This window comes from Carcharhinus amblyrhynchos, chromosome 31, assembly GCF_965287045.1.
Source record: "Carcharhinus amblyrhynchos chromosome 31, sCarAmb.v2.hapA, whole genome shotgun sequence".
NCBI classification, from domain to species: domain Eukaryota; kingdom Metazoa; phylum Chordata; class Chondrichthyes; order Carcharhiniformes; family Carcharhinidae; genus Carcharhinus; species Carcharhinus amblyrhynchos.
Genome location: NC_137354.1, coordinates 14,643,988 through 14,661,370, shown reverse-complemented (window position 1 = coordinate 14,661,370; position 17,383 = coordinate 14,643,988). Strand labels below are relative to the sequence as shown.

At 38.5% G+C, this 17,383-nt stretch overlaps 1 protein-coding gene across 1 annotated transcript in view; it reads right to left on the bottom strand.

The window, feature by feature from the left end:
- Window positions 1-17,383, bottom strand: part of kat6b (K(lysine) acetyltransferase 6B) — a 155,282-nt gene that overhangs the window by 75,623 nt on the left and 62,276 nt on the right. The window contains exons 4-6 of the mRNA XM_080215803.1: window positions 10,843-10,958; window positions 9,100-9,181; window positions 2,970-3,102 (exon numbers count right to left, since the gene is read on the bottom strand). Of these exons, the coding sequence (XP_080071929.1) occupies window positions 2,970-3,102; window positions 9,100-9,181; window positions 10,843-10,958 (331 nt within the window). The remainder of the gene's footprint in view (window positions 1-2,969; window positions 3,103-9,099; window positions 9,182-10,842; window positions 10,959-17,383) is intronic.

The following is a 17,383-nucleotide window of genomic DNA, read 5'->3' as shown; positions in this document are numbered from 1 at the left end:
GAGAAGCTGTCTGTACTCAATTACTTTACTGACAAGGTGACAATGAAAATTTTGAGGGCAGTCACCACTAAATAGATCTTTCAGCTTTCTTTGGCATTTAAATAAAAAAAAAATTCTTACTGGGCTGGATATCTGCTTTAGAATTAAAAACACACCCCCAGGAACATTTTCTCAATCTCTTCAGCATAGAAATGCAGTTAAAGTTCAGAATCAAAGAGAAACCAACACCCTAGAGGTTTTTTTGGTTCAGAGTCATTAGCCTGTTGCTTTAACACAGGTGATATCCCCATTAGCAAGGCATAGGCAATCTCTCCTTCACAAAAACCTGAACAATTTAATAAAAGCAGAATGGTCCCAGGTTTGATCCTCAGTTTATTCTGGAGTTATCTAAGTGGGAATACCAGGGACATGATGATTGGTCTTACACTGAGATAAGGAAGAAAAAAAAAGAGTTCATGATGGTCCCTGCTCTTTATTACTCAAAAATACCCTGTTGGATTACACATTCCAACATGATAGGATTGTGCTCAGCTGTATAATTGATGTTTATGGTCAAAGAAATGGAATCAAAGTCTGACACAATATGAAACACAATGCATTGTTCTCTTTTTCAAAGGCTAAGTTGGAAACACATCTTTGAAAAGTAAAGAGTACAAATGAAAGTAAAAGGTTAAAAAAAGCTGACGGAAACAATAGATTGTTAGATTATTGAATTGTGGAGCCATTGAAAACCTACAGTGCAGAAAGAGGCCATTCATCCCATCGTGTCTGTGACAGCAAAGAGAAAAAAAATAAACTAGCCACACAATTTAATGTCACTTTCCATTACTGGATCTATAGCCTTGCAGGTTACAGCACTTCAGAAGCAGATCTAGGTACCTCTTAAATGAGCTAAGTATTTCAGCCTCAACCACCAACTTAGGCAGTTGAATTTCAGGTGCCCACCACCCTCTGTGTGAAAAGAGGTTTGCCTCATGTTTCCTCTAATCCTTTTAGCAATCACCTTAAATCTATGCCCCTTGGTAACTGACCCCTCAGCTAGGAGAAACTTCTCCATCTACCATATCTAGCCTTCATAATTTTGTACACCACAATTCAGTCACCCCTTTAGTCTATCCAATCTCTCTTCATTGCTGCAATTTTCAAGCCCTGGCAAGATTATTGTAAATCTCCTCTGCACTCTCTCCAGAGAGATGATGTCCTTTATGACCAGAGCTGTACACAAAATTCCAGCTATGACCCAAACAGCTTTTTATACAGTTCCATCATTACATCCTTGCTTTTGTATTCAGTACCCCACCCAATAAAGGAAAGCATTTTTTATTGCTCCCTTGTCCACCTGCCTGCCACCTTCAAGGGCCTGTTGACACGCACTCCAAGATCTCTCACTTTCTCAATCCCTCTCAATACCTTCCCACTTACTGGGTATTCCTTTGCTTGGTTTGCCCTTCCCAAATGCATAACCTCACACTTTCCCCAATGGAATTCCATTTGCCATTTCTCTGCTCAACTCAACCAAACGAGTGATATTATTCTGGAGTTGACAACTATTCTCTTCACGATCAAATACATGGCCAATTCTTGTGCGTTCTGCAAATTTCCAAATCATGCCTCCCACATTAAAGTCTAAATCATTAATATACACGACAAACAGCAAGGGCCCTAACACCAAGTCCTGTGGAACATGCTAGAAAATGTTTTCTGTAGCAGCAGGCTTGAAGTGCAGAGGTTCTATGTCCTACGTCGTGGATTCAGCCTCAAGTTTGGATGCCAAATTCAAAGCTAGTTGTTGATTTCCAACTTAGGTGCAAATAATTGGGTGGGATGGGATCTGGTCCCACTGATGGCAAACCCCTCATCGCGGGTTCCTGGTGGTGGAGGGTGTGGACAACAGGAAACTCCATTGATAGCGGCGGGACTGGAAAATCCTGTTGCCAGCCAATGGCGGGCTGCCTCTGCTGCCACTAAACACATGGCACATGATTTGCTGGAAGTCCCACTGTTCCATGGGAAGATAGATAATGAAAAAAAGAAAGACCAAGTTAAGTGGGTATCCACTTCCAAACAAAATTAAGACAACAGAATTAAAATGTTTCAGAACTGCGTGCCACAGTTATGACGACCTGCAGGGAACTCGGTTTTCTGCATTTGGGAACATTCACGCCAGTGGGATTCTCTGGTCCCCCTGCAGTGAAAGATTTGGCTGAATGCCAAATTCTCCAACCTGGCTTGCAGTGGCGATGGGGTGTGAACAGCCAGAGAATTGTGGCCAATGTGTTTTAATTACAAATAAAATCCTCATGAGTTGAGAGTATTCAACAAGCTAGCAAATACAGGACCACAAGGGATAGGAGAAAAGTGGACCTTTCAACCCTTTGGATCACTTGTATCTTTCAATAAGATTGTAGCTGATTTACCTCAACCGCACCTTTCTGTATGATCCCCACACTGCTCAATTTCTTTAGTACCAAAAGCAGTGTTCTGCCTCACTAAGGCAATTATTGGAAAGAGCAAAATGGCAACATTTATTGAGATTGATGGATATATGATGAGCATCTTGAAGATAAATTTCCTAGTTACCAGGTCAGTGAACTGTCCTTTGTGTCCCAAATCCTTTAACAGTCAATACTTTAGCAGTCAATAATTTAGCTTCAGTCAGATGTAGGAAAGAGAATGGCATAATGAAAGGATGCAATAATGAGGTAGACATTTTAGTTTTTGCTGCTGTTTAATATTTATTGATAATTGGAAAATATATATTTTTTAAAAGGATGGAGCATCCATTTTAAAAAGCTAAACTATTGTTTTAAACAGCCTTATAATTCTAAATTCTCTTTCAATTTAGGACACAGCGTTTGGGGACATGGCAATTAGTGGGAAACTAATCAAACATTCTTCCAATTCTTTCAAATATTGCACTGCAAATACCTTTAATCACTTGTTATATTTATTCCAAAGGGTAAACATACATGGTTCTTTGCTTTAGTTTATTTTTGGGACGTCCTACTGGTTTCGCGTAGCGACGTTTGATCTGTGCAGCTTTCTCATGCAGAAGCTTTCTTCCCTTTTTCTTTGGTCTGCAGATTTGACAGATCCACATTCCTATCGTAAAGAATACAGCCATTAGCTTTCTGAACAAACTTTCCAATCTGTGCCACATATTCCATTTAAGGTACAAATTCGAATCAACTCCTGCAACTGAAATACAACAGTTAGAAAACAATGCTGGAAGTGAGAATGTTGTTAAATTTGCATCTTAAACAGCTCACCGTCAGAATCCAAATTCCTATTTAATAATGCTAGTGCAGAAGTACAGAAGAAGAGGTTTCACAATATCATCAGGGGCTTAGATGCCCTGTTTTCCCACAACCATCACTTTACAGCCAGAGAGCTCACATCAGTGATGGAAGACTTTTTCAAACCCACTTAGTGGAAAGGAGATCTCTTTAACTAGAATAAGAATTAGCTTTCACTGAATTATGGGAAATAAATCTTATAGAATAATAAGTGAGGTAGAGAGCAGTCCACAAAGAACACAGAAAAGCAGACGGAACTGGAGATAGAAAGATAACATAATGATTTAATTGCAAGCTAATGAGCTGTAGCTAGAAATTAACTTGCCTTAGGGTAGTGGGTGATGAATTTTCTGTTCCAATTCTAAAGCATAATCTCCTTTTACACTTCCTCCTCTTGCCCTAACCCATACAGATCACTAACAGGAATAGAATAGAAACTATAAAATAGTTACAAAGTCATGTGGAAAAATTGTTCACCAAAATATGTATTATTCTGATTAATACACGGATCTAAGCATAAGTTGGGATGAATGGACACTTTGCCAGGATCAACACGTAAATCACAGAATGATATTACCGGTAAAAGGTTGAGAGGACAGAAGCAATCTGAAAGGAAATTGGCAACATCTGATCATTTGTATTGATACCCACCAGCAGCTCATGTTTAAGTAGACAGATTTGTTTGAACAAGAATTTAAAATATGACTACAGTGAAAGACTTCAATGTGTGTGTGTGTGTGTGTGTGTGTGTGTGTGTGTGTGTGGGGGGGGGGGGGGGGTGTCGTCCCCATGTCGGTGGGTGAGGGAGGGGGTCCACCAGTGCACTATGAGTTAAAGGACACCCTTGCGCAACAGTGTTTGAGCGCCTCCCCCACCCAAATACCAGCATGGAGCTTCAAACTCTCCAAAATAGTGACTTGCATGTGGGAGGGTTGCAGTGCAGCATGTGCCTGAGGGACCAGCAGGGATCACTCCATTATTCTCACCTTTATGACACTTAGAAACTTTTTGTGAGAATTCCACCCCATGTCTTAGATGAGAAGTAGGGGAGGTCAAGTAATGGGATGGATGTGGGAGCCAAAATCAGAAATACACAGCTTTGAGAACTACAGGAAAATTTCAAAGTGAGTGGCAGTGGCGTAGGAAGATCATGCACACCACTCAGTGTGGATCTGCCCCACTACTTTCCCCACTTGATTAACTATTTCTCCTCCTCACCAAACTCAAAATGGGGGAGGCACTAAATTCCATCCAGAAAATAATTCTGGCTCCAGGAAGAACAACAAAACCTATTAAAGCTCAAGATGAGGAAAATTTTTAAAGAACATGATAATCTGCAATAAAGCTGAAAACTTAGGAAAAAAGAGGAGGGATGGAGAAACAGGCTTTTATTTTGCGAGAAATTTCAGGCAAGGCAGTTGGGCCTTATGGCGATCAACCTAAAATACCTAAAGATGTGAGCAATAAAAGAAACTCTGATTCATGTTATTATAAAGATCCATGAACATAGGAATTATCAAAAGGACTGGATCAGTGCAAACATCCCAGGAGCCAAAATAAAACTACAGGCTAACTGGTCTAACATAGCTCTGGAGAAAACACAGAGAATACATTTGTTCATCTGAAGTGCAGAGGCCAAACATGAAGTTAGAAACAATCTAGGTCACGGATTGTTAATATGCTGGAATTCTTTTTGGAGACAGTGAATTGGGATTAATCACTTGATGTATTTTTCTTCAACTTTCAAAAGCAAGCATTTTTTACCTGAGGCTTTTAAAAAAAGTTAAGACTCTTTGATTAACAGTAAACTAGTTAGCTGGATTAAAGCAAGCTCAGCAACAGAAAGAAAAAATGATAAATTGAACTGGTAATCTATAACATTTGATGATTAATGTCTGAAAAAGTACATTTTAGGTCTCTTGCTTGTCACAGTATTCAAAATAACTTGGAGAAAGATACTACAATACTATCGCATTTATTGATATCAAGCTATACAATCAGAAAAAGATCATAAGTTACAGAGGGACCTGTGCCAACTAAACAGATGGCCCACGAATGAGATGAATGTTATTGTAAATATTTATAAATGTAAGGAACTTTATAGTGGGACAGGAAATGGAACCTTGCATAGCCAACTTTTGGGTTTGAAGTTAAGCCATTCACTTACAGTTTTGAGTTGAAACCAGTATCAGAGAACAAAGAACAGCACAGCATAGCATAGGCTCTTCAGCCCACCAGTCTGTGCCTACACAGATGCCTCTCTAATCTAATATTTTCTTGCCTCCATGTGGTCCATATCCTTCTATTCATGTATCTATCCAGATGCCTCTTAAATACTGTATTAGAATCTGCTTCCACCACCTCCTCTGGCAGCACGTTCACATACAAAAGGAGTGAAATAAACACGGGATGGGCAGGTAAGTTTGGCGGAAGTGCTTTTGTGCCACTTGTCCTGTCCTGAAATTGATGGGACATAATAGACGACCAATATTTGTACTGCATTTCAATGCGTGTCTCATTTTACCTTCAAGAAGTCAGCATGCCTTTAAGTTGTCCAATCAACCAACCGGATCAGAGCAATCTGGTGAAGCTATCAAATAATTAAAATTTTCTGTGCTATTGTTATGAAACTCTTCATGCAACATAAGAACGTAAGAACTAGGAGCAAGAAAGGCCATCTGGCTTCTCGAGCCTGTCCGCCATTCAATAAGATCATGGCTGATCTTTTTGTGGACTCAGCTCCACTTACTCGTCCGCTCACTATAACCCTTAATTCCTTTACTGTTCAAAAATGTATCTGTCTTGCCTTAAAAACATTCAATGAGGTAGCCTCAACTGCTTCACTGGGCAGGGAATTCCACAGATGTGTGTGAAGAAATTCCTCCTCAACTCAGTCCTAAATCTGCTTCCCCTTATTAGGAGGCTATGCCCCCTAGTTCTAGTTTCACTCGCCAGTGGAAACAACTTCCCTGCTTCTATCTTATCTATTCCCTTCATAATCTTATATGTTTCTATAAGCTCTCCCCTCATTCTTCTGAATTCTAATGAGTGTAGCCCCAGTCTACTCAGTCTCTCCTCATAAGCCAACCCTCTCAACTTTGGAATCAACCTAGTGAATCTCCTCTGCACCCCCTCCAGTGCCAGCACATCCTTTCTCAAGTAAGGAGACCAAAACTGTACACAGTACTCCAGGTGTGGTCACACCAGCACCTTGTACAGCTGCAACATGGAGTTTTTAAACTTCATCCCTCTAGTTCTCCAATCTAAGTGCCAGGGATCAATCAAATAACTAGAATTCCTGAGTAGCTAACATCCTATCAATTCAACTAATGCTCTGGAATTTGGAGAACATGGCAAGAGAAAGGAGTGAATTGCAACCCTGAATCTAGAATAAGGTCACAGTAAACAATAGAACTATGCTCTGCTATCTGTGAGCAATGATGAGATCTACAGTCATAAAATTAACAAACCTCACATGAAATTGTACACTACTGGATAAAGCTATTAGAATCTCAGTGAAAGCAGGTAATTTTGTATTAATTAACTTCTTCAAAAAGTCACCCAATAATTAACTAGTTGGGAAAGGATTAGTTGTAATATACATCAATATAAACAGAGATTATCAAATATGAAGCTTCAATAATCCTTGCATTGTTGGCACAAGGACGCATTACAATAGAGACTGCGAGAATTAATCCATAACTAATTCCTAATTCTTTAAAAGTCTCAGAATAAGATAAATTGTACATCATCTGTGTAAGAAGCAGTCCACGAGACAAGTGGACTTTCCTTGTTCAATTTTTTTTGTGTCTCAGTTAACATTATTCATCATTAGGAAATAATTTTGGCTTCAAACGTTTCAGTTGCACAAGTGGAGCAATATCTCCTTTAGAGGAGAAAGATTTATTGAATGGCCTAAAGTGAAAAACATACTCTACAGATTTATTTTAAAAATTCATGCACTGGATAAGAGCATCATTGGCGAGGCCAGCATTTATTGCCTCTGCTACTCTTGATAAGGTAGAACTGAACCACCTTCTTGACAACTGACTAACTTGCTAGGGAATTTCAGAGAGCAGTTAAGAATCAGTGGCTTTGCAAATGTGAACGTGGCAAACCCAATAAGGAGGGCAGATTTCTTTTCCTTGACATTAGAGAACCAGATGGATTTTTATGAGAATCTGGTAATTATAATAATCAACATAACCGATAATAGCACATCATTCCAAATTTAATCAATGAATTGAATTTAATTTCCAAAGTGACGGAGTAACACTTGAACTCACACCTCTATCATCAAAACAGAAACAGAAATAGGCCATTTGGCCCTTCAAGCCTGCTCTGACATTCATTTTGGTCATGGCTGGTCATCAAATTCAATTTCCTGATCCCACCTTCCCCTCCATATCCCCTCCTTGATCTCTTTTGCCCTAAGAGCTATATCTAATTTTTCCCAAAATCACATAACGTTTTGGCCTCAGCTACTTTCTGTAGTAGTGAATTCCACACATTCACCACCTTCTAGGTGAAGCAATTCCTTCTCACCTCAGTTCTATAAGGTTTAACCCTTATCCTCAAACCATGACTCCTAGTTCTGGACTCCCCCACCATCAGGAACATTATTTCTGGATCTAACCTGTCTAATCCTGATAGAATTTTTATAAATTTCTATGAGAAACCCTCTCACTCTTCTAAACTCCAATTAATATAATCCTGACCGAATTAGTTTCTTCTCAAATGGCAGACCTGCCATTCCAGGGATCAGCACGGTAAACGTTTGCTCCACTCCCTCTACAGCAAGGATAGCCTTCCTCAGGTAAGGAGACCAAAACTGCACAAAATACTCCACGTGTAGCTTCACCAATGTGCTATATAATTGCAGTAAGACATCCCTATTCCTGTACTTAAATCCTCTCGCTATGAAGGCCAACACTTTATTTGCCTTTACTGCCTGCTGTACCTGTGCGCTTACTTTCAGTGACCGATGCCCGAGGACACCAAAGTCTTGCCAAGTATCCACCTCTCTCAATTTACACCCATTCAAATAATAATCTGCCTTTCTATTTTTCTTACCGATGTGGATAACCTCACATTTATCTGTATTATACTGCATCTGCCATGCATATGCCCACTCACTCAGCCTGTCCAAATCACACTGAAGCATCTCTGCATCTTCCTCACAGCTCACCCTCTCACCCAACTGTGTATCATCTGCAAATTTGGAGATAATACATTCAATTCCATCTTCTAAATCATTAACATATAATGTGAACAGTTGGGGTCCCAGCACAGATCCACGTGGTACCCCAATAGTCATTGCCTGTCAATCGGAAAAAGACCCATTTATGCCATCTCAAGACACTACCCTTGTCCTACGCACTTTAATAGTAGTCTGTTTTGTGAGCCTTTGTCCAAACCCTTCTGAAAGTCTGAATAAACCATACCCACTGATTCTCCTTGGTTAGCTCTACTAGTTACATCAGCCCAGGTCTCTGGATTATCGTTATAGTGGCACAAACCCTATGCCAGGGCTTTCCAAACTGTAGGTCACAACTCCTTATTGGAATTGTGGCATGAACAATTCAGGTCTCATGCACTGAAGCAGCAATGGGGGCTGGGGAATGGAGAGTAAGATTAGGCAGTCATGGGATCAGCTAATGAAGATGCGGCCTAGTGAAGTGATCTAATCTCTGCCACTAACAGAGCTTGTAAAGTTCTAGGTGTCTTTGCATTTTTGTAGAAAGTACAAGTACACTGAAAATAACAAATACGTAAATCACCAATATATTAGGTTCAGTGATACCTTTTGGCATTCTGGAGAGCGGTGGGTCACAGCATTCCATGTGAAACCCCCGGTCACAGGAATCACAAAAAAGCATGTTGTCCTGGACAGGAGAAAAATTACAAAGTAATTCAGTACATAAATTCACTCAGGTGTTTAAATCGTATTCAAGTGTTGTCAATTGCTAAATTATTGAGTAATTATTTGAATCTTCTTTTTGTTCAACGTATTATGATTTTACTAGAACTCCAATTTATTTTGCTCATTTTAAACCAATAAATAATTTACATACTTAGGATAAATATTGAATAAAACTATATAGTGGAAAGGAATTCCCAACCATTACTTATAGCAAGTTTTTGGCAATTAGCAACTTCAATTATACACCAGCACTGCCCTGCTCTACCTCACCATCATCTATCTTAACTCCTCCACTATTGCTCAATTATCTCATTGCTTATCCAACATTAAGTACTGGATGAGCAGAAATTTCCTCCAATTAAATAATGGAAATACTGAAGGTATTGTTTTTGGTCCCCACTTCATCCCAAACTACCAACTCCAAGAATCTTCCTGGCAACAGTCGGAGATTAAGCCAGTCTGTTCACAGCTATGGCTTTACATTTGTTCCTGAGATGAGTTTACGAAGTGCCATTACAAAGACTGCTTATTTCCAGCTCTGTAACATCGTCCGACTTTGCCCATATCTTGGCTCATCAGCTGCTGCAACCCTCATTCATGCCTCTGTCACCCCTAGATTTGAATTATTCCAATGAATTCTTGGCTGACCTCCCACATTCAACCCTCCATAAAGCTTTATCCAAACTCTGCTGCTGTTACCTATCACTCTTGTGTTCGCTGACCTACGTTGGGCCCCAGTCCAGCAACATTTTGATTTTAAAATTCCCAACCTTGTTTTCAAATCCCTCCTTATTTTTGTAATCTTCAGCTGCACATCAAAAATTCATCAATGCTCCCCTAATTTTGGTCTCATGTATCCCCAATTTTAATCCCTCTACAATTTTTAAAATTAATTTGTGGGATATGGATGCCACTGACTGGCCAGCATTTATTGCCCATCCCTAGTTACGCTCAGCAAGACCATTTCAGAGAGCAGTTGAGAGTCAATCGCATTGGTGTGGCTCTGGAGTCATATGTAGGCCAGACCAGGTAAGGACGACAGACTTCCTTCCCCAAAAGGACATTAGTGAACCAGATGTGTTTTTCCAACAATCGCCGATGGTTTCAAGGTCATCAGTCGATTCTCAATTCCAGATTTCTTTATTAACTGAATTCAAATTCCACTATCTGCTGAGGCAGGATTTGAACCCGGGTCCTCAGAACATTAACCGAGTTTCTGGATTAATAGTAAAATGATATTATCACTTGACCATCACATCCCCTTTATTGGGGGTGAGAAACTTGAGTTACAAAGACAGGAGTGAGGAAGAGAGGGAGAATGTAGATATGAAGGAGAATATTCTGATGAGGCTGAAACACAAGTAACCAGGAACTTGATAACCTGCTCCTAAACCTGGAAACAGGTCAAAGTTAAAACACAGAGAAGAAGCATTTTCTCCAGATGCCCTGGCCAACATTTATCCCTCAACATCAACAGAGAGAGAAACAGACTTAGCGCTGCAAGTCAAATATGATTTCTTTGGAATTCTGTTTCTCTCTCCAAAGGTGCTGCTGGGCTTTTCTAGCACTTTGATTTTATTCCAGATTTCCAGCATCTGCAATATTATATTTCTAAATACTTACAGCATTTTTCCCTTGATCTCGACAAGCACTGCAAGTTTTGCACTCAATGCACTGCCATCTTAAGGTCTTCACGTGGGCTGTTAACTCTGAAGAGAATTTTAAACATGATGGATGCCCTTCAAAAGAGAAAAACAATTTTAATAGCTGAGCTTGGTACAGGTTATTGTGCACTTATCTTACATGATTTCACATGATGGTTCATTGTGGTGAATTCACCACAAGAATATGATAATAAATTACGTGATATATTCCTAAATTTAATCCCTTGTCTGTGCTGTCTCAACCTCAGTAGTACTGGGCTGCCACAAATTGCTTGAAAAATCAGAAAAGAATCCTCTTCTGTGTACGTATGCACATGGGGTAATGCAAGGAAGAAGACTCTAATTTAAGATCCTATTAGTTTCCCGATGCTCACTGATCAGGCTTGCACTTGAATAATCATAAATTACTGAAGCAAAGAGTTGTACCTAGGAATTAATAGGAGGTGAGAATTTAGTTATGTGGCAAAATCTGGCTGGTTAAGAAATACAATGAATATTTCATAAAGAACGAATGGTAAAGCACCCTAGTCCGAAAAAAGGAAAATCAAGAGTGAATGAGAAGAAGAAAGTGTGTCTATGTACCAAGAGACGGAGACAACCAACATGGAAACATACACTTGAGAAAAGACATTAAATCAGGAGGAGTGTGGGAGAGAGACCGAGGACGAGGAGGATGAGGAGGAGACAGAAAAGGAGGGGGTGGGAAAAAAAGAGGAGAGACAGGAGGGGAGAGGGGGAAAAAATGAGAAAGAGAGAGAAAACAAAATTAAAAATCTTGGGATAGGAGAAATAAATAGAGGAAAAGAAGCAAAAATGGTGCAGATGTAAAACTTATTACTTCCAGTGACTGCCACATCAGTTGTGAACCTCAACTGCAAGATTTAAAATATTACACATTTTTCATCAAAATATCAGTTTTAGCAATGGGAAGCTAGAATTTTAGGGGAAAAGATGTTCAGAGTATTTTCTTAAATTTCAAAGAAGCCATCATGTTGTCACTTAATCAACTCAATGATTTACACTTGAACATTTTTCTCCCATTTGCTGTTGGAATTAGTTTTAATAATATTAATGATCACTATTTGATTTCTAGTTTCTGTAAAATGCCAATTGTTGTTTACTCTATAACAAGTACTTCATTAAAAAAAGGGATTGAGCTTTACCTGGGTGAAAAATATCCCTAACTGCTTTGTGAGATAAAAGTAATTTTCTACAAATACAGCTTAGTTTTTCAAATGACCCCCAAGATAAGCTAATATGTTTGTAACAAGTTTGATGTTTTTTGCATGCAGCCTCGCCCAGATAAAAATCACTTTTTAAAATCTCATCTTCTTTACGGTTCCATGGACTGTGATTTTGACAGTTTGTGCCTCTTTTCTTCTGTTCCAGTTTTGATAATAATGCTGTTCAGTTGGCTAGGCCCCACATTCTGGGGCTTTTTTTTCCCCCCAAACCATAATGCTTCACCATCATGCCATTTTTTTTTCTTTAAGACCCTCCTTAAAAATGCACCTCTTTGACTAAGATTTGGTCATCCATCCCAATTTGGCCTTGGTTTGTTGTCTATTTCTGTCTGATTAGATCTCTATTAGGTGTCTTGGGAAAGGTGCCATATAAATACCTCTAGTAGAAGTATACATAGGATCACAGAGTTCTGACAGAGGGTCACCAGCCTGTAATGTTAACTCTGTTTCTTTCTCCACTGATGCTGCTAGCAACCGCCAAATATTCCCAAAATGTTCTGTTTTTATTTCAGATTTCCAGCATTTGCAGTATGTTGCTCTTGAATATACAGCGTTACTGGGAAATCCACATATAAAACATATTGGTTAAGATATTTCAGTACTTGAGCACAAACAGCCCAATAAGAGAGAGAAAAATAAATCTGGTTGATTAAAGAGAAGGAACGCACTTGCCTGCATGCTTGAGTACAGTGGTTCCTTCATTATATTTCAGATTTGAGATCATGGTAATCAATTAAGGAATAAACGTTAAGTCATGCAATGCACTCCCACTCCCCTTGAGGTGGTCAAATTAACTAAGCAAATTAATTGTTGCAAAGAATCTCTGAGAAAAGAGCCTTAGATGTATGTAAAAATTAACCACTCATCTGAATGCAGGTAAATGTTTTACTGTACTATCACAAAATGAAACAGATTAAAAATCAGTGCTTGGTATAGAATATGCTGTCAAGTAATCACTACTTCATAAGTGGTGGCAACATTTTGGACAAAACAAAAACATGCATATTTGGATTAACAACTGGTATAAAAATAGAAATTTGACAAGAGTACAGTACTAAATTACAAAAAGGCATGTAATTACAAGTAGAAAAGAAAACTGAAGTTGACTTTTGAAATATATGATGAAGAGACATTATACTCAGATATTCAACGGGGAAAGCAATCTCCCATTATGTGTGCACTGTCGTGCTATTTGTTGATACTTGAAGTCAGGAAACATTTTACAACAATGAAAAAACAGACACTAGAGTTACATATGCAAGTATTAAAACTTGCCCAAAAAGTAATCAAATGCTTTTGATGATTTGGAACAGGCTTTACCAATTCAAACAAAAATATTTTCCCTATTTCATGCACTCTATTCTAACCGATTAAACATCTTAACAAAATTTTCAGTCCAAGAGTCACGTACTACGTGTGCTGATACAATGGATTGGACAGTGTAAAATGGACACAGTTCTACATAAACTGCCCCATAAGAATTTCTTAGTACATTGCACTGAACCAACCAAACCATGACCATTAAATATCATTAAATCTCTCCTTTATTAAAAAAAACTTGCTACTGGAAAAACATGTAAGAGTACTGTTAGTCAGGTATAATAGATTATTATGTCCTATCAATGATGCTAAGTATGCAACTCCACATTTCAGTATTCTTGCAGAAAGCAGTGCATCACCCAATACATCTGTGCAGCTAATTAAAGATAATTTGATCCTAATGAGGCAGAACGGGTATCAGCATTAATTCAAATGTAAGTCGATCCATGAAAGTCATATAAAGACTTGCCTACAAAACCTCCCATTTTCTCTCATAACTACTAGAGATCTATTTTACATAATTAACTCTCAACTCCAGCTCACTGCATTTACAATTTTACAGAAATATTCTAAAAGTCAGGTCTGAGCAATCTGGTTAATGGTTATCAGTAATAAGTGAAAAAAGAAACCAAGAATGTCAACATTAATGAATATCTTAATGACATTTTTCTTTCTATTGCTATTCATATGTTGGACTCCAAACAACTGAAATGAGAGAACTGTACGATCAAGTTTAAAATAATTTAATAGTGAAGTTCCAATGGTGGCATCACAAGAAAATATCAAATGCAAAATAACTGGAGCCTAGCTCAAGTAACTTAGTGTCAGAATAAATGAGCACAGCCTTTATTCTCATTTCCAGCAAAACATTCCTCTCTTGCATTTCCTAATTTGAATCAACCACTACTCTTGTATATTGTTAAATTCATAGCAGTGGAAAAGAGCATAACAAGTTCTAGAAAGTGTTCTGAGTAGACTTAAGAGATGGGAATATCTATGGAACCACCCCTCGTCTCAACACCAAGAAGTGTCTCATTCTCAGCAAAGTATTTCTGAATACACATCTAGAATTTGCTATATTAAAAAAAATCACAGGCAAACACATTTTATTGATCTCTGCCAATGCACACTAAATCATCACATTTTTTGCACTGTTGCCACATGATCTATTTATTTCATTTTTGGCTTAATTTTTCATTTCAGTTCTATGTAAAATTTTTAATGTAGAAATCTATCCATTTATTTTTCAGATAGTTTTGTATTTGATTGCTATGCTTGCTGTATGTGTTTACTTACTCTCTTGCTTTCTTACTGTGGAGATGCCCAGGAGTGTTACATTGACTTTTCAAACTGTAAAAACACATTTGACACAAGTTGCCAATGTCGTTCTGATTTTGTAGTTTCAAGTCAACTAGGTCTCGGGTTTCATACCTCAACAAACCAACAATGGCTTTTTATAGGTGTTTTGGTGAGACAAACTAGGCAGCATTGCTCTCTCCACTTCACCCCCTTTCCTAAAAAACATAAAACCCTCTAAAATACCTGTTAAACCAAACCTGCTACCTGCATCAAAAATATTACCTCCAATAATCTCATTGTTTCCGCTACTTAACACAACCTCCAAAAAGAAATGGGACCCACTGGTCTCAAATACAAGCCTCACAACGCCAGGGACCTGGGTTTGATTCTTGGCTTGGGTCACTGTCTGTGCAGAGTCTGCACGATCCCCCCCATGTCTGTGTGGATTTCTTCCAAGTACTCCAGTTTCCTCTCAGTCCGAAAGACGTGCTGGTTAGGTGTATTGGCTGTGTTTAAATTCTCCCTCAGTGTACCCAAACAGATGCCGGCATGTGGCAACCAAGGGACTTTCCGTCTAACTATGATCATTTTATTCTATAACTTTGCCATTAAGATCAGGACCAGATTAAACAATCTGGTTGGTGGTGATTATCATATTAATTGTAGGGGAAAAAGAATGATTAAAAATACCAAAATCATGAATTTATCATTGAAAAATTTCAGGTGCTGGAGTGTGGTGACTAGGAGACTTTCACAGTAACTTCACTGCAGTGTTAATGTAAGCCTAATTGTGACGCTAAAACTTATTTTGTTTGTTTTCCTGCACAATCCTGAGCGTACTGAAAACAGCTGCTTGAAATTTTACAATGATAAATTTATGATTTTGGTATTTTTAAACCATTCTTTTTCCCCGACAATTACTACGATAACCACTACCTACCAGATTGTTTAACTTGGTCCTGTTACTTAATGGCAAAGATGTAGAATAAAATTATCATAGCTAGCCTCATTAATCTGCCATAACAGCAACCTCAAGAATTTTCTGCTACTTCTTTGGTATGAATCTTTCTCTTTCCTGGATGATGATTCCTTATGATCTGAATTAGGTAGCCAATGAATGCTAATAAATGGGTAGTTTTATGTAATAGAGTCCTGCTAAATAGGCATTACAGCAAGACTGATGAAACTGCTCAAAGCCTATGGGACTCTTTCAATGGTTAGTCAGGAGATTATACTCCCTTCATTTTGGATTGGATATGAATCCAGTAACTTTTTCAAAACACTTCACATGGAGAAACAGAACAATTTATAGAATTCTAAAGCTTTAAGTTGAAGAGCTGGGGAGTTAGTTGATGACAAAAGGTTTCAGGAAAAGAATTTTAGACAGAGGGGTTGAGATAACAGATGGCTCTGATCAATTCATACAGGTGCGAGAGTGGGGTGGGGGTCAGGGAGAAATAAACTTAAAAATAAGAGGTCTAAAGGAAAAAATAGTTTTGCATTTACACTGTAGGGGTAAAAAAAAATGCAAAAGCAGAGACTTTCCAGTCAGACTGTCTCCAATTTACAGCTCTGTTCCTTTCTTTTTTCTCTTTCATACATCATTTACTTTGTCTTCTGGTTCTTGTCCAGGATCCTTACTTAATATGCAGTAATTTATCCGGGTCATGTATCTGCATATTTTACATACCTTCAAGTAACATCTTGGTGGCAAATGAGTTTGGCATTCTGAATGTTCTGGCATTCACAGTCTGCAACATTATTTGCGTCATCCTTCTATGAAGAAATGAGTCCCAATTCTTCCCTCAGTGAGTACTCGATCCCGCAAACAGGGTTCATCACATGATTTACCCCTCTCAAAATGGAGAGCTTATGAAAGTGCAGAATGTAAAATCTAGTAGAGAAGATGTTTTGCTAACAAAACCAATCTGACTTTCTTCCTACAGAAATTAATGAAAGGAAAACAGCCATGTTTTGGCAGAGACATGCAATCCTCCTACCAGATTTGCCTCCTGCCCTTTGCCCAGACTGGTTAGCAACCAGGCAATGAAGACAAAACTTTCCTCCAATAGTTAAATGGTTAGGAGATAGATGGTCACTTCATAAATCACTCAAGTTAAGAGAACACCTTAAAATGAGAAGAGCAGGCTATCTTCATCCAAAAACAGAATCCTGAATAATTTACTGAAGTTCTTGAGATATTTCTCTCACCCATTATTTGATGAGCTCACATTTTTTCTTATTTTTAATCTCAGGAACTTCTTACACAGTACAACCTTGTATTCCATCGGGCTAGTTTCAACTACCTTCCAAGACATGGGGGCACTATGCCCTGAATAACTCCTCTAACCTGTGCAACATCTCACATTCCAGGACTTCCATCATGGTTATACCACCTTCCCAAATTTCGACCTCTCCCAATATTGGCCAAATCCTCATTTACATCTTCATCATTCCTAGCCTAGCCATTCCTAGAGTCCTCATTAACCTCATAATCACCATGTCTCTTCCTAAACCCCTTCTCCTTTCCACATCCTTTCTCACCCTCCTCAATTCAATATCAATATTCTATCTGTCTAACTGAATATTCCACTGTACAGATTCCCTGATCTTCTCTGTAAAGCACAAGAGGATGTT